Here is a 23369-nt window from a genome sequence, read left to right on the forward strand (position 1 = left end):
GCCGAAGTGTCTAATTTGGTAGGGTTATAGGACTTTCCAGTATGTTTCTAAGGGGAAAAAAATGCGGTTGCTCATGGATTGCAGGAACAGTTTATTGAGTGTTTCATCTGATTTTTCTCGCAATTTGAATGAAAAGTTGAATATATAGATAATAATAATTAATAATATTAATAATATAATAATATATGAATTAATAAATGAAATATATGAATGAATGAAATAAAGAATGCACATATGAAGGAATAAATTAATAGATATGAATAAATAAATATTTTGCTAATTAAGAAAGAGAATAAGGTATTTATATATATTTGAATTAATTATAAAACATATCCAATAAAGATAATTATGAGAATAAAATATTGAATTGTAAATGAATGAATTAATGGTTACTGTACATATACATTCTCATTGAAATTGGTACTTTTTTTCTTTGAATAGCTATCCAGGCGACAGATAACGGTTGGTACAACGCCCTCACGAGTCAGTTGACACCGGAGCAACAGCAGGAGCTTCAAGAAATAGTTGTTTTAGCCGACCAAAGAGCTGCAGCAGCAGGTAAGGTTGTCAAGATGCTATGTTCCACCGACCCTTGATAAAACCTGTGCATCATTTGTTTTATGAGTGAGTGTTATGGGATAGGTGGCAGGTTCCATGAAATTTGTTCTGGCAGCAATTGGTCCGCTCTGAATTCCACACACTAATCGAATGACCACCTTCATCACTTGGTTTAAAATTATAGCCTATCCTAAAACTTAACCCGAAACCTAATATGAAACCCTATTGTAACCCTAACCCTACGGTATATCTTAAGGCCACCGCACACCTTACGACCCGATTGGTCTGCGACTGGCTTGCGACTGAGTGAGGGGGAATGAATAGCAAGGTAGTCATAAGCCTCGACACGGCACACCTTGTGATCCGATCTGCGACTCACGCATGCGCTTTTTGCTTTTTGGCGTAGCATCTGAGAAATTGCACTTACTACTGCGTATGCGCGTTGTTTATCATAATACGCGATATGCAACTCTGCTGTCTGATTAGCTGGAGGTTTGATTGAGCTTGCGATCCAGTCATAAGGATTTGACCTGTCAAATCCTTCCGATTGTCCTTGCGACTTGTCTCTGACCGGTCTTCGACGCTCAAGCTGACAAGAGCTGTGGCGTCACATCTCCCCTCACCCAGTCGCAAGCCAGTCGGGTCGTAAGGTGTGCGGTGGCCTTTATACGAAATTAAGCCCGGAGAAATTGTCACAGGAGCAAATGGAGTGTTACCAGGGCTCCATAACACAAAGGTTGGAGATTAATTGTACGATTGATTTTCATGATGGATTGTATATTGTAGTCAATGCAATCAATCGTAGAAAAACTACGAGCACTGTTAACCTTTGTGTTGCGGGCCCCAAGTGGCAATCATTTCAGAACTTGCAAGAAAACGAAGAGTATAGTCATATTAACTTTCGCATTTCTAATCTTCAATTTCTTATATTGTATCTGAGCCCATCATCAGGGTCAGATTTGTAAATTTATTTGATATACATAAGAGAAAGTGAATCGATAAAGTACAATAAGGTAAAATACCTCTGAATGAAAAAAAATGATTAAACTCTCTGAAAAGGCATCAAAATATGCAACACTAATGGACCTGAAAAAACAATGCCTCATAGTAGAAGTTGACAATATATTTGTCTGCAGTCCAAAATCCATCTTGTTGTTGATAGATCTATGAAATTGGTTACTAATCGTCATCCAAACCTATTATAGAGTTTTGTTGACCAACCCCTGGTTCACCGCATTTCAGCAGATGAATAGAATCAATAGGAACAATTACATTTACCGAAGTCAGTAATTTGATTAGAATGGAATCAAGTCCCATTCTCACCTAATTCCTTACGCTCATTCAGTGGAAATCAGTTAAACGTGTAAAGTGGTCTTTGTAGCAGTCTCAAGCGGTCTTTCAGACCAGTTTGGAAAGCCACCTCCTGATGGTGGTTTCAAGACCACTTTACCCATTAAAACTGGTTAAAGCATAGATGAGGACAGCCGTTCTTTGCACAGAAGTGAGAGTATGCACGTTGGGTGCCAGCCCTACTCAGTGCACACTGTGTGTAGAATGTCTGTCATGCAGTTTCAAATTTCATGTGAAACGTTCGACTACACTGAAAGCATTCACTTAGCAATGGGACCACTTAAAGGGGAAGTTCACCCTGAAGAAAACTTTGTTGTAAAAAATAGCAGAAAAAATAGTAAAAAATATCGGTGAAGGTTTGAGGAAAATCCGTTAAAGAGTAAGAAAGTTATTAGAGTTCAAAGTTTTGGATTTGTGACGTCATAAACGAGCAGCTGCCCCATGTGTTGTGTAATATAAAATGCATGAATTTCAAATTTTGTATGGTTCCTGATGTCTTAATTTTGTTTTCTTTTCATGATCGGGTGTAAAATGATTTGTCTCTTGATATACAAAAGGTACAGTGAAAACCATTTTCAATTTTCTGAGAAAATGACATTTCATTGATTTTTTACCATTCGCAATGTAGGAATGCTGCTCGCATATGACGTCACAAATCAAATTATTGAAATTCTAATAACTTTTTAATTATTTGATGAATTTTTCTCAAACCTTCGGCAATATTTTTTATTATTTTTTCTGCTATTTTTACAATAAACTTTTTGTCAGGGTGAACTTCCCCTTTAACATCAAGTGATCCTGAAAACCATTTCAGGAGATGGTGATGAGGATGCTAGAGACAGACCTGCCAACCAGTACGTTTTTGGCGTATGTAGCATGTTTTTGCAACCAAAATACGGCAGTACGTTTTTCTTTAAAAAAATGTTTTTGTAAATAAAAAAAAAATCGTAATTTATTGAGAAAAATCATTTCTATATGTCTCTATTTCATAAAACTTACACAAATATGGTTATTAGATCAATGTAATTTCAGGTAACTTTTTTCAATCATTTTGTTTAAAACCAGGATGAGATATACACATGTTTCAATGTTTTTTTTTCATCTGCAAGAGCAGTGTGCATTTTAGCTTGCGTGCAGCTTGAGCGCCGCGATGAGCGATTGTGCCACACGTTTCATTATGAAATACACTTTTTCGGGGAAAAGACAGTTTTTTTATCACAGAATACAATTTTTCATTCCCAAAGGTGGGCAGGTCTGTAGAGAGGCGATCTTGTAAACTGGTTAACGTGAGACCAGTACAGGAAAGCAGATGAGACTGGGGTCTAGCTTCTGCCGATAGAGGAATTCTGTTCCAATTAGTAACTCTTCTGCTATTATCATTCTAAATTTGTTTGCAATTTTTTTTCTCTCATCAGAATCCAAGAAGATCGAGCAGGCCGGTGGTTACAAGTTTGAGACCACTACAGTTCCTACTTCTTTCAACTTCGGAAACGGAGGATCATGAGTGTCTGACTTCAAGACTAGCACTACATGTACATCCATACAAAATCCAAATGACTCTTTATAACGGTATCTGCATCTCCAAATGACTCTTTATAACGGTATCTGCATCTCCATCGGAATTCCCATTCATCTCGTTTATTTTCTTATACTGAAGGAAAGATAAGAGAGTTGTTACTCCTCACCTTTGGCAGTTATGGACATCACAAAGATTGACCCGATTACCTTTGTGTATCTCGACTTTGGGTCAAGGGGTCAAAGTTCACTGTGCTCGCGGATCACCTGGGAATGATATCTGACATTTGGTTGACATTCGAACATAGGTCACGCACAGATTGACAAGGTCAAGGTCGGACAAATCTTTGTAATAGGATGCTGTTTTGTCCCACAATCCATCTTCACGTGGGTGATGTATGATTATTGAAGTGTATTAAATTGATTTTCAATTATGCAGTTCTAAGATATTTAACATGAATTAAGAGAACAAAAGTGGTTAATTTGCATGAACTTCATTCCTATTTTAGCTCCATGCACCAATTTTGTTGTGTAATCTCTTTTGAAATGAAAAAAAAAATCAAACATGAAATAAATTTCACAAAATACTATTGGGAAAATGTTTGTTTTTGATGCACTGCATGGAGAATGATATCAGATAGTTTGCAGAGCTTTCTATTGTATGCGCTGTTGATAAGAACCGTAGATAGGAGTCCAGTCTCTGGTTGGTATGGAAGGCCATCCTGCACCTGGTTGGCTATGGAAGGCCAACCTGCCCCTTGTTTCTCCACTCTCACCATCAATTCTTTATAAAATATACAAATAATGGCACAAATACTAACCAAATTATGGATTCACTTGCATAAGTAGGCCTATCGTATGTTAAATATTTGACACTGGTGGACACTGGTGGATTTCCATAGAGTTACGATTGATTGGATCAATCCTAACTCTTTGTAAGACGGGCCCCAGTTCTGATTAGCTTCTAGTCCATCTACTGAGCAAAATGCGAATGCAAGGATCTTGATAGGCCATTTCATTTAGCGATTAATCACTAATCTTGACTAGGTATTTCTTCAGTAAATCTCTTACTATAACTTTTTTGAATAAAAAGAGAAATACATGTAATGTCTGTTCATGTGATTTTATAGTAGTTTTACTCTCTTTTGTTTTTAATTATGAAATGTAAAGAGCATACATGAATAATATAGGGCCAGGTTAAAAAGTGGAGGTTGCTAGATTTATTGTCATTGATATTGTTAATATTGAGATGTTCACAGAAAATGTATTAATGCTTTGAAAATCTGTGACATCAATTTGTATGTTTTTCTTCATTTTTAACCTGGTCGTGTGTCAGTCATGCTTAAGGTGTCAATACAATATTTAATCTTCTTTTTTTTTGTATTAGAAAAGAAATAAAACCATTTCATTATCCAATTCAAGTACTCCTTTTCCAGAAGAAAATATAGATACTTATTATAATCTTTTAATATTAATTTAGGGGTATTTCATTAAATAATCTTATACCAGGACAAATCAGAGATGAATAATTTTTTAAAAAGGGGAATTATTGATTTAAAAAATGAGCACTATCATAAAGTAGTACCTATTTGAATAAAAATTCTTGAAATATACCAAGAAGTTAATGTCCTACTTTTTTGTTTATATATTACCAATCTATCTGCTCACGCTATGTTACGGTAAACCCCTGTTTTGGTAAAAACAAAAAGATAATTTATTTGGTTGTGTCTTTTGCATTTGGAGGCAGACGTCTTTGACTATTCCCTCGAGAAAAAAAAAATCCCCATTTTCAACAATTCTCTCTCTTGCGTCTCTTTGCTCATCAGGTCATGTATATGTATTACAAATAATTAATGTCATCATATTTATCTTTGTGCATGTTTTATTATTTGAATTGATTTGATTCTATTATTCTCAGTCTTCCTTTATAAATTTGTAAAATATAATCAATTTTGCACAAGTTGAGTCAGTCTACATTCTTTTGCAGGACATCAAACCAAATATCGAATTTCAATAAAAAACAAAAATAAAAGAATTATCTTTTGTGATATCTCATGCCTAACTAAGAGTATCTGTGAGTTCTGTGTATGCAGTATTGATTCTCACTGTATGTAAATATTATTGTCCAGGCTTACATAATCGTTAACAGGTATGTCACATGTTCTCTGGGATATATATATGTCTACTGTCTCAAACTAGAATTAGAATAAAGACGGGCCATTTTAGCCTTGAGCAGTGAAGACTGCTATTTTTACTTTTCATCTGCCATGCATATCATAGGTGAAAATGGTGTTTGGAGTTTGTGCCTCTTAACACAAAGCTTTGGGCAATCGATCGCAGGGCTGATTTATACAATCAATTAGATTGGTCATTATGTGCAATCAGTCATGGAAATCAAATTTACGATCATTTACTAAGCTCTGTGCTACTGTTAGGTTTGGTCATTGAGTTCATACACTAATTACATCTCGTGAATGCATAGGTCAAGTCTGAATATGGGTAGTTTGGTGCCAGAATATTAAAAGATTGTGCCATGTATTCTACATCAGTGACCAGATATCGTTTCATAAAGATTTTCGTCTGACAGGTTGTCGGATCTGACATCTTTCCTTGAATTTGATCGGTTGAGAAGCACTGTCAGTATGGTAGCTGTCCTATGAGACGGACTTAGTCGGATAAAACGTCCGACATGTGCTTTCATGAAACACACCCCCGAGATCATCACACATCACATTATAGATCACCAAAACATAAGTAAGCTATGTTTAGGATTTCCGGCTGCAGACGTTCTCTTTGCAGTCATTCATCATTAGATTTGAAAATCCTCATAATTTTGATCAGGTGGCTCTTGGAAATATTGGTCAGAATAATTGTATATTTGGGGTTGCTTTCCTTATAAGGCATCATTTGCCCTCTGTGTAAAACATTGAAATTGACTCCTAAACAGTTAGAGATGAACAGGGGTGTGAGAGTTCAGATTTCTATCTGATTTCAGATTTTTTTGTAATGATTTTAGCTTAATTTCAGCTTTTTTCTGGCTTTCCTCTGTACAAAAAGAATGGGAGCTCATTCTATTTCAGACTTTTTCACCACTCAGCTTTTTTCAGATCTTTTTATTTGTGACCACTCCTCACACCCCTGGAGATAAAATGAATCATTAGTGTTTCGTAATTAGTTGATAATTAGATAAGTAATAAATTCTAAATATCAGCTATGAAAGAATAATTTCTATTATACATCATATGAAAGTGATTCAAATTATTTTGTTTAATATTTTGCGTGGTATATATTTATGCTTGGATGAACATGGATATCGTTCAATTTTAGTCTTGCAGCAAAATAATGCATATTGAAATAGAAAACTCCTCATGATTTGAGTCTTACGTTTGCAACCATTATCATGATTGGAAGATGATATGTAATTCTATCTTGTTTTCCAAAAGTTATTGATTGGGTGTAAAGTATTTTATTTTTACCACAATAGATTAGCATGAAATAATTCTGAATGTAAGAGGTGCCAATTTGAACTCAAGGTTGGAATGTATTTTCCATTATTTCCTTGAAAATAGAAATACAATTTACCAAATTATTGCGTGAAGTGATAGTTGGATGAACACATTGGCCATAGGATATTCTATTTCTAACACATTCAGTTAGTATGAAACCATTCTGAATCTAAAGGGTATCAGTTTGTTTGAATTTGAAGTCAAGGTTGGAATGTATTTTCCCTTATTTCCTTGCAAGTGGAAGTACCTTTTACCGAAATAGCTTCCAAACGTAATGTATTGCATGAAGGGAGAGTTGGATGAACAGATTGGTTGTGAGATATTTCATTTTTAACACATTCAATTAGTGTACAACATTTCTCAATCTAAAAGGTAGGCCTATCAGCTTGTTTGAATTCGGAGTCAAGCTTGGAATTTACTTTCCATTATTTCCTTGAAAATAGAAGCTTTCAAACATAATGTGTTGCGTGTAGCGATAGTTAAAGTTCGCTGTAGATGCTTATAATGAATTTACGAACAAGTCCAGTTATTTTTTTTTATATCGCTACATTGATATTAGTTTTTGATGATGGGACTGTATAGTGGGTACGAATTGCGGTATAATCCGCTTCACTATTGCTTCTGTGTAAAGTGCTGATTTGGGTAGTGTCAAGTTATCCTCAAAGTTCTGTCAAAACATATTTTTTGCATTTCCCCAAATTCTGTCCACCAAAACAGTGAAGATTGACGTTTAGAAACATGTATATTTTCTTTTATTAAAGTAGTCATCTTTTTCTGCATTTCTATCATGAAATAAAAAGCTAATGTTTATGTAAGTCGACAAATTCTGGTAAATCTGTAAATTGATCCTTTCATAGTATATTACTCTTTGAAAAGCCTGTCGAGATCATTAACAATACACCATCCTCAGATTAAATTGATTTAAGTGATGAAATAAAAATGAGCAAAGTGGTGACGAATCCAGCAAAATCGAGATAAAAAATAACCAATGTATATGATTTCGAAGTTCCTATCGTTTTCCTAAAGCATGAACTCGGATTATTTCTACTGAGGCAGGTCAATTGTATTTGATGAGGTTTTTTTTTTGGGGGGGGGAGACTAGATGAGCTTAAGGTGGCATTTTTCCCCTCTTGATTAAAAAAAGAGTAATATAGGCAATGTCTCTGGCCTCTTTTTTTTCTTCCTTTTTCATTCAGATTTCTTTTGTTCCCCTCTTTTTAACTTAAACATAAATGGAAGCAGTCCCTCCCATCCTTAGTATTGTCCCTGTGTAGGGAGGTGATGTCACAAGTATACCTTTCTGTCATATTTTATTTATTTGCCTAACGATATGATTACAGAAAACCTGTTTGCCTAACTTTGTGTCGATAGAAACTTATTTGCCTAACTCTGTGACTTTACATCTGACTTGATGAAAAAAATGTGATGTTGTGTTGAATTTACCCAATTTATTCCTATCACTTTAACATTTGTACGGAGTACCCCTTTAGAATGCAAAACTGAGAAAATGTTGAAAGTTTCGCTAATTGATGAATAAGAGTTTTATGACCTCTTTTGGAAAAAAATTGTAGATAATCGCTAAAATTTATGAGAAAAAAATAAAGATAATGTTATTGAAGATAATGAAATGTAAAGAGAGAGAGAAAAAAATCATCAACTTGAACGTGTTTTTAATGGCTCGTGAATGAAGAGTTAACAATTTTTGGACGTGTATTTCTTTTGTTTCTTATTTTCAATGTTGATGAAATGAAATTATGAATACTGTCTAAGACGGCATGACCGAAATTTTTATATTGTGAAATAAAATAAGTCACTTTGAAAATTAGTTTTCTGCGTTATTGTTTTCTTTGTGAAATGTCCCCTGGATCTTCAATAAACATCATAGAGCATTTTCTGTTGTTGAGGGACAAGTCCAGTTATATGCACATCCTGGTCGGTATGTTAATGAGGCAACTGATGACATCATCCACTCTCTAATTTGTATTTTATTAAAGGAATTATGAAATATACTAATTTTCTCCTCACTGTCACGTGAAAGGAGTTTTAATTCTTTCCTGAATATGTGGAATAACCATTGTTTTAACATTTTGTGGTTCAGTCAAGTTGGTCCATATTGTCAAATCTGTAAAAATTGAAATATTCAAACAATAATATAAAAAAGAAGTAACAGTAAGTAAGGGACATCTTGAACTATCTCGTTTGCATGTCACCAAGTGGTGCATATAACTATTTTGTGAAAAATAAGCGAAACTTTAAAATGTCATAACTTTCTTATTTACATTCGATTTGGATGAATTAAATTTTAAGTGATGTGCTTGTTGGACTTTCCTCTTGATTCACACCAACATTTCTGGGTTGGTCTTAACCTTTAAAAAAATTTCAAACAATCTTAATTCATATTTTTTTTCTCCCCGGATCGTTACCTTAGTATATTTTGAACGGTTTATTTTGGTTGTAATGTATTTGTTTAGAGATATATCACCAAAGAGATTGGTCATCTCTATCGATATGAGTACCATTTCCGAGTTATAATTTTAGCAAATTTAGACTTGGTTCACCAAAAATAGCTCACTCATTGGTGCCTTTACCCCGGATTGATACCTGAAGTAGATTGTGAAGGTTTATTTGGGGTATTTGTTTAGAGAATAATTTTGGTTGTAATGTATTTGTTTAGAGATAAAAGAAATTTGATATATCACCAAAGAGATTGGTCATCTCTATCGATATGAGTGCCATTTCCGAGTTATAATTTTAGCAAATTTAGACTTGGTTCACCAAAAATAGCTCACTCATTGGTGCCTTTACCCCGGATTGATACCTGAAGTAGATTGTGAAGGGTTTATTTGGGGTATTTGTTCAGAGAATAAAAGAAATTTCATATATCACTAGAGGTAGGCCATCTTTTTTTAAATATGATATCAATATGGGTACAATTTTCGCGTTATAATAACAAAGTATACCAAATTTAGTCTTGGTTCACAAAAATAGCTCATTCAATGGTGCTATTCCCGGATTAATGCCTGAAATAGATTTTGAAGGGCTTAAATTTTGTTTTTATTTGTTTAGAGATAAAAGAAATGTAATACTTCACCAAAGATGTTTAAAATCTCTTTATCGATATGATTACAGTTTTCGAGTTATAATTATACAAAATTTAGTCTTGGTTCACCAATGGTTCACCAAAATATCCCATGGCATGTTAACTTCTAGCTATTAAAAGATTTCATATTAGTTTATTTACGGTTAAAGCTACTGATGATATAGACGTCGTGCTAGTAATAGGGTTACTTAAACTTATGATAAACTACTACTACTACTACTACTACTACTACTACTACTACTACTACTACTACTACTACTACTACTACTACTACTACTACTACTACTACTACTACTTACTACTACTACTACTACTACTACTACTACTACTACTACTATTACTACTACTACTACTACTACTACTACTACTACTACTACTACTACTACTACTCTACTACTGCTGCTGCTGCTACTACTACTACTACTATTTTCATTACGATATTCTATTTACTTTTATCAGCACCATCGTCATCATGATAATAATGACGAAATTAATAATAATTGATGATATTTACATTTCTTATCAGTCAGACCGCAGGTCCCTATGCTAATGAGCAAAAAGGCCATCCAAATCATCACTCGGCTGAATCCTCGCAAAATCTCGTGATTCGTGAGATTTTCTTTCTCTAAGATTTTACGTGTTTTAACCTCAAGTTAAATGAAATATTATTGGACCATCAGGTAGAGTAAAAGTTACTCCTTCATATTGGTCATTTATTTTGTATACAATATTTTGTTAAATAAGTAAATTTCTAGCCTAAAAATGTGCCTCAAAACTGAATTTTCTTACTCTGTTTTCTTTTGCAAATTGTGCAAAACTTTTTTATTTTGAACCTCAATGATCACCATAAAGCTGAACTTCTCTACTTTCTCACAATGCCACTCCTAATATGCGGCACCTTTTAATCGGGTCAAGATCACACGTTTCCCACCAAGGTACAAAGCGAGATTTCTGAAATTTTGTACTTGCATGAAATCCAGAGTTCTGATTGGCTGGATAAGGTTCACAGAACAACAGGCGCGGGGTATTTGAGGAGATTACCACATGGGAAGTGTGACCTTCCCACGAACCCAGGCACTGGGACCGTTAGAATTTGCCATGGTGTGGTCTCTTTGATCAATCAGAGTGCAGTATTCTTGTTTTCAAACTGCTTTATGTACTTTGGCAAATGAAAAGTGTGATCTTGACCCGATTAAACCAATTCTTATTTTAAACCTATATCATTTCAAAGCATACATAGTTAGCTTTATCATGATATAGAAATCATTTGGGCTCAAACAAAAATAAAGTGTGAAAAAGCAGCTTTTGTCAGGTGAAAATATTTATTTTGTAGCATATTTTAGATCACAGTTTTAACCTATATTACAAAATCTTTGAATAAATCTAAACACATGACCTGAAAGAATGATTCTTCTCCTTTACAATGGTACCAAATTCATGAAATTCGATGCACAATAATTAGAGCAGCAATGACCGAATGAAAAGAGGTGTTTTGATCCGCATCAAGCTCATTAAATATGCAAAACATCTGAAGTCATGAATATCACTTGGATGAAAGAAGACACTTTCTTGGGACTAACCCTGTATTCTCTATGTACATTAGTAATAAACGAATCTAGTTCTTATAAGTGATTAAAATTACAATATAGCAAATTCATATGAAATGATTTTTTTTAGAATAAGGAATACAATGAAAATACAATGAAATACAATGAAAATAAAGGACATCAATATATTACATCATGAAAGAAACGATACGAATGGCATTAACAAATATTTTAAAAATAAATACATTTCCATCCATCGAAGTTTCAAAGGGAATTTTCAATTCGAATTGATGAAACAACGAATGGGTTATTTCATATTTACACCATCACATGACTATTAGCCATTTAACAGAGAAAATGACATTTTACGGTGCAATACCAGACACATTCTACTTCACAGTTGAAAATACCCAAATATCTATTTTTGATATACCTTAAAGACAATAGCATGGAGTTTCTAAACGTCAACGAAAATGGGAATGTTTTTCAAATTGACTAGAAATTTATACAATGAATATCATTTTCTTTATATACATAAGTAATAAAAAATATAACACTTCGAAGTCATTGAGATTAGAATATTGCAAGACTGAAAAAGTGAATACTAGTATTATAAAATAACGTTTGAACTACATGAATTAAACTGGCGTCAACAGCGATCCTATCATGCCTATATCAACTGGTAAACTATCAATTCGATATTCAATGCATTCATGTTTAATTAAGATGTTCTTAACTATGACGTTATCGACGGTCTTGACAATTCTGATCTGATTCTACTTGACCGGAATCTTTTCCAGTAGAGAAAGCATTTATCTGGAATATTTATTTCAAACGTTAGGCATGAACATGATTAAATTCTTCATACATCGATTCTAAATTGAGTCTTGATCACTGTAAAAATGTGACTTACATATTTGTGACGTTTCAGTGTGACTTGCATGCTACATGTATGTTTGGACCTAATGAAGTTAAACTCTTCATCTTGATTTATACACTGTTATAGGTGAAAATTTGTATATATAAATAATAATAATAATATCTCGACTTAAACCTACACAAAAAACAAGTTTTTATTAAAAAAAACCCAACCTTTTTCATTTTCTGTTGAATTTTGTTCAAATTGATGAATTTGGAATTTGACAGCCACGGCAATCAAGAAGAAAGAACCATAAATAGCAAGTGGTGAAACAAAGTTAAACCAGCCAACTGAAGTCGAATCAACGCAAAGAAGATGATCGTTTCATGTTTCATTGGTCACATGATATTCTTTTTTTACAGTATATTTTCTTGGTCTTCCTCTGTTGCAACAAGCAATGGCTGATCTGATCTTCAAAGACCCTCAACTCAAGTCGAAAATTGAATATCAGCATGAAAGAGTGAGGTACGATTTTAAGTGACAAGAACTCCTCTGTTTCTTTTTTTATTGCTTATTCGTTCTAAACAGGGGGAGGGGGCACCATTATCCGAGATTCATGACTTTTCCCCAGGAAAAATGTTCAAATTCTCAATGAATTGCATGAGAGAACAAGCTCAGTCCAAGTTTTGATGAAAAAAAATCCATATTAGACCATGGATTCATCTTGCTTCGGCTTCGATTCGGAATCGACCGGCTCACTGATGACTTTCCGAATATGTTTCATCCACGTGACAGCTCCGAAATCCGAATATTTCATGTCTGCTCTCTCTCGTACATAGTCGCTGGTTTGAAACCGAACCGGCCCGTTAGAAAGGTCCATCTCAATGATCTTCTGAACGATCTCTGCAACCTCCTCCACAGGCTGGACTTCATTCGAAAAGTGATGTCTAAGTGAAATAATAAATGAATAAATCATTATCCATAAATTTGCACAATTATTATGTAGAAACAATTCATTGTGATTTTGATTTCGGAAAATTCATTATAAGTGGCGTACAGAGAGAGAGAGAGAGGGGGGGGGGGCTTGTGGCGCTTGCAGATCCACTTTATTCACGACCAAGAAAATAAGAAAAAAAGAATAAAAGAAAGAAAGAAATGTGAAATATAATATTATGTCAAAATTTATCTCGAAATTGGATTTTTGTAATTGATATGACGACAATTGTGCTCGGTCCGTTCGCTTGATCGCAACTTTGTAAAAATTTTCCCCGATATAGGCAATATTCGGCCCCTCAGTCTTTTTTTGCTATTTACGCCACAGATCATTGTGGCATTATTACTTTAGTGTAATAATGACTGGCACAGATTTTTAGATATTAAATGAAAGGTCAATGCTGTGGCGCTTGCACACTCCATTTGAGATCAAAACCCTATCAGGCAAATATTGATACAGATAACACGGCTAGATTTTGGACGGGCCGGAAAGATTACGCAGTTTACATGAAGTCCAACATTGGTATTTTTTTTGTATCTCAATCTATTAAACGCCAGGCTAGATCTCGATTAAAGATTATGAAGTAAATTCTATTAAAGGCATTGACAAAGATTACACATTCGTTATTGAAATAATTTCTGAACTTTGACGTGTGTTAGAATACTGCTAAAAAAAAATCGGGAATGAAAAATATGATAAATTTATAAAGACACTGGCAATTTATGTGCAAGGAAAATTACCTTTAAATTTCGGAGCTTGGGATTCTAACTATAATAAATATCGTTTAATATGATTTGATTTGGATGGTATAACTTGTAATTTTTTTTTCAAAAACTTGTTGGAGCACTAAAATAATTATATTTTTCCATAGGGATAATGTTTTTTTGCAACATACCACATACAGTACATAATGTAACTACATTCATTGTTAACTGCCTTTTGATAGGATTATTCAAACCTTTTTCTTCTTCTTTTTAACTACTTCTAACTCAATTTCCCACACGAGTTCGTATTGCTTTGGAGAAAAAGTAATTTAAAGCATTTAGTTTGGACTATCTAGGGGGCGGACCCAGCATTGGCCTTAGAGCGATCTTTTAAAAAGGGGGTGCTGGTTTGTTGAGAAGAAGGTAATGTTGGTCAGATACAATTTTATAAAGAACAAAAAAAAAGTTTTTCGCTCCCTCATGAAGCAGAATTTAGTCTAATTTTTACATTTTAGCATACCAACCCAATTTTCAGGGGATTTTGCGAATGGTGCAACATCATACGCTGCACTCCTAGACAAATCTTCGGGGCAGCATCTCAGGGCCATGGATTAATCGGGATGGGGGTAGGGGCCCTCTTGAAAAAAGATGAAAAACTAACAGGAAAAGAGATTAAAAAAAAATCAAACATAATACCATTAATCAGACTGAGATATCTCTTTCCCCTTTTCAGAAACCTGCCAAAAGCCCCCCCCCAAAAAAAAAAAAAAATAAATAAAATAAAAAATAAGAGAAGGAAATACTTCAAAGTCCTTCCCTGTCTCATTTCTTACTTCTGATGTGCAGCTAGATATTGGAGTTGTTCTCTGGTGATAGGGTCGATCTTTTGTCTTGGCGGAAGTCGGTTCCCTTCCACAATGTTTGCGTTTATGTTTGTAGCAATGGGACCTGGTACTACAGATGTTAGTCTAGAAAAAGAGGATAGATAAAAAAATGAACAACATACATATAACATTTCATTTTTTTTCTTCATTATTTGCAGAACATACACCCACCTCTATTTTTGATTGCCTTCGATTTTTACTGCCAATGTTATTAATAAAAATGCGTTTACCTGTTTTTTTAAACCGATTTCTCCTCCTTCAATGTTTGATCATTTTTTTTACGCATGTTAGGTATTCATGTATGTATATAAATATGTATACCTAACATGCGTACAAAAAATATTGCTTCATAATGAATAAGGACAGATGGTATATCTTATAACAGAAAGGATGTTAGGGGCAATAGTAAGAATAACAATGAGAATAGCAATGGCGGAAATCTCTCCCCTAAGATAGGGGGACAAGGGGATGAAAAATTTCACAAGCAAACAAAAAAAAAAAGGTTATCACCCTAAATGTAAGGTTACTTCGACCAAAATAAATTTGACACCCCCCTAAAAAAGAAAGGTTATCACCACGAATGTAAGGTTATTTGGCTATTTCGACCCACGTAAATTTGACAAGCAGAAAAAAGGGTTATCACCCAAAATACACGTCTCAGTTCGATTTAAATGATGTACTTCTTTCTATCATAAGATAAAAAAAATGTTGGGAGGACATTTGATATTGTGTCTCCCTACTGTTTTTGGTATGGGGGGGGGGGGCTGAACATCCAAAAATATAATGAGATGACAATTTTGACGTTTTTGTACTCTGTTTAGGAAAAAAAGTGGAGGGGGCTAAAGGCCCCAGCCCCCGGTTTCGTGGCCCATGCAAATGAGAATTTTTCATATAAGAACAAAGTCGTATGAAAGGTGATTACTCTTTTTAAGGAATGAATCATGTATAGAGTGTGCTCAAATTATCATTCCAAAAAAAAATGACCGACAATCGAATCATTTTAACATTCACAATTTACAGACAAGGGAAAGTCATCCTAGGTAGATTGCTTTAAAAAACACAGACGCTAAATCATTACTGATAGATACATAAGCAGAATGGGTAATGTATGTAGGCCCTATGTTTTTTTTTTTGATGGGAAGGATGAGGAATGATGGTGATAGATTCATACCTGACGTCAAATTCTTTCATCCTAAAAGCCACTGCTTCTGTAAGCGCTTCCATTGCGTGCTTGGAAGCACAGTACGTCTCATAAAACGGGTGAGCTAGAGGGATGTGATTAAAAAAAAAACCGTCATGGAAATATTTTACTGACAAACTATCACCCCGCCCCGTGCCACGCCCCCTATAGTGAGAATAAATTGGAAAGTACACCCGGTTCAATACCACTCTATGAATTTCGTACTACCTGTAACTGAGTGACGTTATAACAAGTATAGGAAAACAAATATAATTTCAGAACATCAGGCCTGTTGGCTCTTCCTAAACCGCGAACCATCAATTGCAAACGAACTTTTATATATCGTGCAACTGTGCTATACAATGAATTACCGATAAGAATTCGCCAATCTGGCACACTTTAAGAATTCAATAGACAAATAGATGACTACTTGGTTGATGCATAGTCCATGTATGTTAGCATCTCTATTGCTGCTCACAGGGAGGGGGCGGGGGCGATAAAATAGGTTTTGGTTTGATAAATTGTATTGTGGATGGGGGTGTTAATTGATACATTCAATTATACATATGTTATATATTTTTTCCCATCTTTTCTTTTTTTTTTCAATATCAAATTTTCTTTGTATTGCAATGAACACTATTTTAATATTTTTATGGACCCCATGGAAGAACAGAGTAATTAATGTCAATAACTCTGAAATGGGCGATCCTTTCTATAAACAAATAACAATTTCAAGCACTTAATGAATACTGCTTTACTGACAGACGACCCCTCCCCACCTCCTTAACCATCCCGCCCCATCTTAAGTATATTTTAAAAAAAAAAATCGAGCATCGGTTTATTTATTTTAGCATTTTCGGCAAAAATGATAGACTAGACTTAATATTCATACTGTTATCTGTAAAAGGTAGATACCTAGGACACCAGCAATGGAGCTAACATTGATAATATGTCCCGAGCGCTGTTCCTTCATGTAGGGTAGTACGTTCTGCATCATGCGGACAACGCCGAAGAAGTTTGTTTCCATCACGTCCCGAACGTCTGACATTGGTGCGTACTCGATCGGGTTGAATGAGGCGACACCAGCATTGTTAACTGCAATTTTTTTTATCATTATTATTATTATTATTTTTTTGGTGGGGGGGAGGGAGAAAGATATGAGAAACAAAGACAGTAAGCATGGTGAGAGAAATACACAGCAAAAACTGTGGTGTTAACCGGTGTACATAAAGGACCACACCAGTTATTTTACACCGGTGTTAAATTGGTGGTGTTAGTTTTACACCTATAGGTGTTATTACAACACCTTTTGTTGTTACATTTACACTCTTTGATGTTATGTTTAATCTCTAGGGTGTAATTTTAACACCTCAGGGTGTGGTCCTCTATTAACACCAATTGGTGTCAGTTTTAACACCGCAGTTTTTACAGTGTATAATTCCGGTGTATACAGAGAATCTAAATTAGAGCTTAGTCCGGCGGTTTCTAAGAATTTGACATGACCTTTCGAACTTTTCTTTTTTGAAGGGGTATAGGTGTCACGCCTGTAAATGTTAGCGAAAATGGCACTAAACTAAGATATTATGTAAGAATATAGAACATAATTAGAGGAGCTAGTACTAACTACCAGTTGACAGGAAATACATTTCCCTATAGTTCTTATTACTATACGTGACCGAACCTTCAACACGTGCATGTGTTAATAAAGAGATATATTGATAAAAGTGTTTACCGACATACATGTTTTTCATATTCGAGTCGGCCCCGTCGCGTCGTTGCTACTTTTAGCTACACTTGAACTATCTAACCCTTATCAGAAAGTTCGCAAAAAGGAGCATTTGAAATATTGCCCAGTATTATCATCTGGTGTCAATGAAAACGATTCCACTTCAACTTGGTTTCTAGTATAGTCATCATTGATTTGTATGGTTCAAACGAAATATTCAAATGAAATACAACTTTAGAAATGGATGCCAGCATTTTTTTTATACTTGATAGATTTTGTACTGGCATTTTGCCTTTCTTTGTAATTTATACTCTGTAGACACCTGGATTGATATATGGCTGAAAGTTTTATAGAAAATCTATTCAAAAGCGCCAAAAACCTTAGTATCAGTAAGTGTAAGGATTCATTTCCTTCGCCCTACATATAAAAATCATCTTGATGTTAAAGGTCACTTTACATTTTTTTAGCAACTTATTATTATCCTTTGCCGCGAACCGTGCGCCACATATGGAAAAAATAAGCGTTATTAGTCTTGTTTAATATTTATTGTTCTAGTTACCAAAACAATTTTATCAAATTAACAATGATATGAAGCAGAATACCAAGAAGCGGAGATTGTGAAGGGTTGGTACCAAAATAACATTGAAATTTTTAGGATATCGAGTATTAAAAATATTGTTACTATATATCCAGATTTATAGATAGGTAGGAAGTTGGTAGATAGGTTGGTAGATATGATTTGTTAATAAGAATCAAATCATCATAGAGGCGAAGCCTGAAATGAAATTAATTTACAAGGACATAATGGCACAAAAATAGTTCAAACGGCAAAATAGATAAATAGTAAACTTATATAACATCGAAATTGCTTGTCATTGTGGGATTATTAAAATCAAATATCAAAGAATAGGGAAATCGAGTGTCAGGAAATGTTTAATTCATCATTAGCACAATCATAACAGAAATAATGGAAGGCATATTTTTCTTTGACTTACTGACAACGTCAATTCGACCATGTTCTTTGATGATTTCATCGACGCATTTCTTTACCGAGTCGTCACTGACGACATCGAGAGGACGAATAATCATCGTGTCGTTGAGGGCGTCACCTGAGGCAGCCTCAAGTTCATCCTTTTTACCCAGGTTTCTCATGGTTGAATAAACCAAATATTTTTTCGCTGCATCCTTGCCGAGTTTTGCTGCTATAGTGAGTCCTATGCCAGTGGAGCATCCTGTAATGAGGGTAACTTTTTGGGCCATTTTCAGTCTGGATGGGTCCGTTTTCTATAAATAAAGAATTACAGATTAAATTACAAATGCATAACAGGAAGCTTGAAGACTCATTTCGAAATATCAGTATTTAAGATTTAAAAAAATCGAAATTCTTAAATCATAAAAGAACTACATGTACATATTGGCCCGTGAAATCATTACCCTAAATTGATTTTAATTGATTTATTGATTTCTTTTACACAGTTAGACATAATATAATAGAGATGACAAAGTAATATATTTTTTTAATACAACGGGTAATTAAAGACAACATCATAAAAAATGTAAAATCGTAGCGAAATCGAAATTGCGATTAATTTTGGATGGGAAACGCCTGTTTTGTGACCTTTTGTCTGTTTCTGCTGAAACTTAAATGGGTCACAACGTCGTATGTTGACCTCCTTATCAAGAATTATTGATATTTTTCGACATAAAGTCGATCGGTTTCCTCAAAGAAAATAGAAAAGACCAATGGTGTGGGAAATTGCCATGACCCCTGGCCTAGAACCTTGACTGTCTTATCAAATTGCAAACACAAACTTGGACCAAACACAGATTATGTTAAAAGTTGAAGAAAAAAAAATACAATACTGATTTCCAACCGTTCAGCATGGTCAGTGGACAACTGTTCTTTAACAGAGGGATGCAGTGGCGTTACAAATCTTAGGGGGAAGTAGCGCGTGATGATTCTAAATAGAATTCAGGCGAGCAAAGCGAACGAATAAAAAAATGGCCCTTTCAGTGTAAGCTTTGTTTTTATCTCATAGTTGTAATAATTTCCTCAATGCCGAATCATAACACAGCGGCAAACTTTATATACTTTAATTTTGCCGTTCTTTGTTTTATCAACTCTTTCTTTCAAATAATGGTGAAAAGGAATTGACAGATCCGATAGTGCCCCAAATTCAAACTTCAAATCATTTTATCACATCTGTTTTTTCCTTCTAATAATGAAATACACATGTTTTTTGTTTGATTGGTTTTGGTCAAAAAGGAACAAGTATTGACATTGACTGCAGTACAGAGGAAGTTTGATTATGCTTTAAAACGATGAAGCGCAAAAATTTAAATCGAAATAGAAAGTAATATATTAAAGAAAACTAAGAGCAAATCGCCCTTCCAAAGAAGGCTCCCAAGAAGACTATTTGCTATTAAACAATGATGGTAATGATGAGATAAACAATAATAATAATATAGGGTATTTATATTGCGCACATATCCACCCTGTTAGGTGCTCAAGGCGCTTCTATATTACCCGGCTAAGCTAGGCGTTCATAGCGCACACAGCTTTTTAAGGAATTACTTCCTACCGGTACCCATTTACCTCACCTGGGTTGAGTGCAGCACATTGTGGATCAGTTTCTTGCTGAAGGAAATTACGCCATGGCTGGGATTCGAACCCATGACCCTCTGTTTCAAAGTCCGAAGACTAATCCACTGGGCCAGAACGCTCCACAATGGTTCGATCACGTTAGCGGAATGAATGAAATGAAATCAAAGTTGTCACTTACCTTATTATATCCAACACGAAGGTGATTATGTGTCCAACCAATTTGGGCCAGTATTTTACCCAATGCGGGAAGCATATTTTCCCATAAGCATGATAAGGTTAACAAATAAGCAGCAATTAGTTTAGGATGGGCAAAATTTTTATCACACTGGATAGATAAAAATACCAAAAAGAAATGCCCAATGTTGGTTGGACACATAATTACCTCATGGAGCATTTTTACCCAATATTTTTTAGAGTGAGGGCTTTATGAGCATTGGTGCTGATCGCTCCCTCGACTTGACTTACCTGTTGATACGGGATGCACAAGGAGACTTGACAAAAAGGCGACAGAAAGCAGCAAGAAGAACTTCAGCGACTGGTCCTTTGACAAGAAATGAAGGAAGAAATTCAGGTCTGTGATATATATTGCAACAAACTATATTACAAGGTTCGTTTTCTTTCATGCCTAATGAGACCAAAAGTCCGAATAACGGTGTATTATCCAAGTTCACCTGTACATGTAAAGTGGATGACGAACTCTGATTGGTCAGATAAGCGATTGTGCCAGGTGCTTTGCTAATCGTGATTGGTCACTCTTAAAGTTTGCACCTTCCCGAGCTGCATGGTGTGTGTGGGTGCAGGTGGATGTTGTGTCTGTGGGTGGGTGGTGTGAGTTTGGTAGTGTGTGTGTGCATGCGGAGTGTGGGTGTTTGTGTTTAAGCTCTTTGGTTTCAATTATGTAAGGTGGGATCGGTAGGAAATACAATAAACTTCTCCATGGGAGGGGGGGGGGGGTGTCAACAAAATCAGAAGATCATTTGCGTGCCCTTGACACGTCTTGTCAAATACAAACATTAATGAAGATAGTTGACATTGCATGAACTGACTTTGACTTGTCTTTTATTTGAGATAAAACCTGAGGGCTTAGTGACAAAGTGACCCGAAGCAATATCTAAATGTCCTTTTATTCATCTGTGTGATGATTAGGCTCCCCGGGAGATGAATCAAATGACTTTTGTTTTTCAATCACAGATATCCTAAAAGTGTCTTCCTGAATTTGACTGGTTTTTATTCCTTTCTATTAATTATAAATTTTTCAGTCCATATAAGCAATTTCTGCAGTGCACATCCAATTTTGGTCTTTTTGAATACAATATCTGCAACCATGTTTACATCATACCATGTCTTCAACCATGTCAACGAACCTTTTCTGACATTTGTCGTCCATTCCTTTCCATCACGTACCACTTGCCCTTAAAGTGACTTTGTTGATAAAGTTGGAGTTTATAATAATTGAAATCAAACTGTCATACATATTCAACCCTCAATCGCTCTAAATCAATACTCTAAGAACTATAAATAGCTCGGGTGAATGGGTAATCAAGAAATGATAACGATTATATATCTGAAAGCAAATACATAATAATGTAGACTTTGCATATCATGGTATTATTATGATAAAATACTAATTTTAGGCTTGGTGGGGAAGTCTAGTGCGTCCCAAAAAAATGAAATCCCGTTTTCAGAGACAGATCTCACAATTATCATTTTTTTCTGATATATTATGGTAAGAGTGGAATGTCATCTTAATATAAGCCCAACATCATAGCAAATCGTTCGCGCGTGGCAGATTACAAACAATAAATACTGAGGCATGTAAGAAATGGTATGCACAGGCACTCACGTGTGAATCCGAATTAACTCTTATTTCAGGGATCACAAAGAATACAAAAAAATGCTGTAATGAGCCAATTGTCGATAAACACGGTTGTCGTATCACGAATCATTAAAATTTTAAACATGAAGTGTTCGTCTTATAACAGATATCAAAATATTGAGAAAAAAATTGAATGTATATGATGATGGCAGTGGCGTAACTACGGGGGGGGGGGGGTATGGGGTACGTGCTCCCCTACCCCAATCGGCTGGCAGAAAAAAAAGGGAGAAAATGATTAAAACGGGAGAGAGAAAGAGAAAAGTAGTGGAAGAAGACGTTATTGTATATTGTATAATCATGATAATGTATATTATACTACATCATATTATATAAGATATAGTTTTTCATAACTTTATGAAACATAATTTACCTATGCGTTCATCACTCCTGGTGCTCGCATTTTCTGTTTAAAGGTCAAGTCCATCCCGGAAAAATGTTGATTTGAATAAATAGAGAAAAATCAAACTAGCAGAACGCTGAAAATTTCATCAAAATCGGATGTAGAAGAAGAAAGTTATGGCATTTTAAAGTTTCCCTCATTATTTCACAAAACAGTGATATGTATAACTCAGTGACATGCAGATGAGTCGGTCGATGATGTCCCTCACTCACAATTTCTTTTGTTTTTTATTGTTTGAAATATATAATATTTCATTTCTTACAGATTTGACAATAAGTAGACCAACTTGACTGAACCATACAGTATAAACCAATGCAAAATCCACATGTTCAGGGAGAAATTAATCGTTGTTTTACTTGACAATTAGGCGAAAATTAGAATATTTCATATTCCATAAAATACATAATGAACAGTGAGTGCGTGACGTCATCAGTCTCTTCATTTGCATACCGACCAAGATGTGCATATAACTGTTTCATGAAATTAAGCCACATTTTAAAATGTCATAACTTTCTTATTTTACATCCGATTCTGATGAAATTTTCAGTGTAATGCTTGTTGGATT

The 23369-nt window shown here is 34.8% G+C and overlaps 2 protein-coding genes across 2 annotated transcripts in view; one reads left to right on the forward strand and one right to left on the reverse strand.

Moving 5' to 3' along the window:
* Window positions 1–3450, forward strand: part of LOC121421759 (importin-7-like) — a 45519-nt gene extending 42069 nt beyond the window's left edge. The window contains exons 24-25 of the mRNA XM_041616559.1: window positions 442–558; window positions 3324–3450. Of these exons, the coding sequence (XP_041472493.1) occupies window positions 442–558; window positions 3324–3412 (206 nt within the window). The 3' untranslated portion in view covers window positions 3413–3450. The remainder of the gene's footprint in view (window positions 1–441; window positions 559–3323) is intronic.
* Window positions 3451–13134: 9684 nt separating this feature from the next.
* Window positions 13135–21174, reverse strand: LOC121421517 (retinol dehydrogenase 8-like). Its single transcript, XM_041616261.1, has 6 exons — window positions 20994–21174; window positions 18919–19207; window positions 17113–17292; window positions 16189–16282; window positions 14967–15101; window positions 13135–13382 (listed from the first exon to the last, which is right to left on the reverse strand). Exons 2-6 carry the CDS (start codon window positions 19181–19183, stop codon window positions 13142–13144), a joined length of 915 nt encoding a protein of 304 aa, XP_041472195.1. The 5' UTR covers window positions 19184–19207; window positions 20994–21174; the 3' UTR covers window positions 13135–13141.
* Between the last annotated feature and the right edge of the window lie 2195 nt (window positions 21175–23369).

This window comes from Lytechinus variegatus, chromosome 9 (assembly GCF_018143015.1).
Source record: "Lytechinus variegatus isolate NC3 chromosome 9, Lvar_3.0, whole genome shotgun sequence".
Classification (NCBI taxonomy): domain Eukaryota; kingdom Metazoa; phylum Echinodermata; class Echinoidea; order Temnopleuroida; family Toxopneustidae; genus Lytechinus; species Lytechinus variegatus.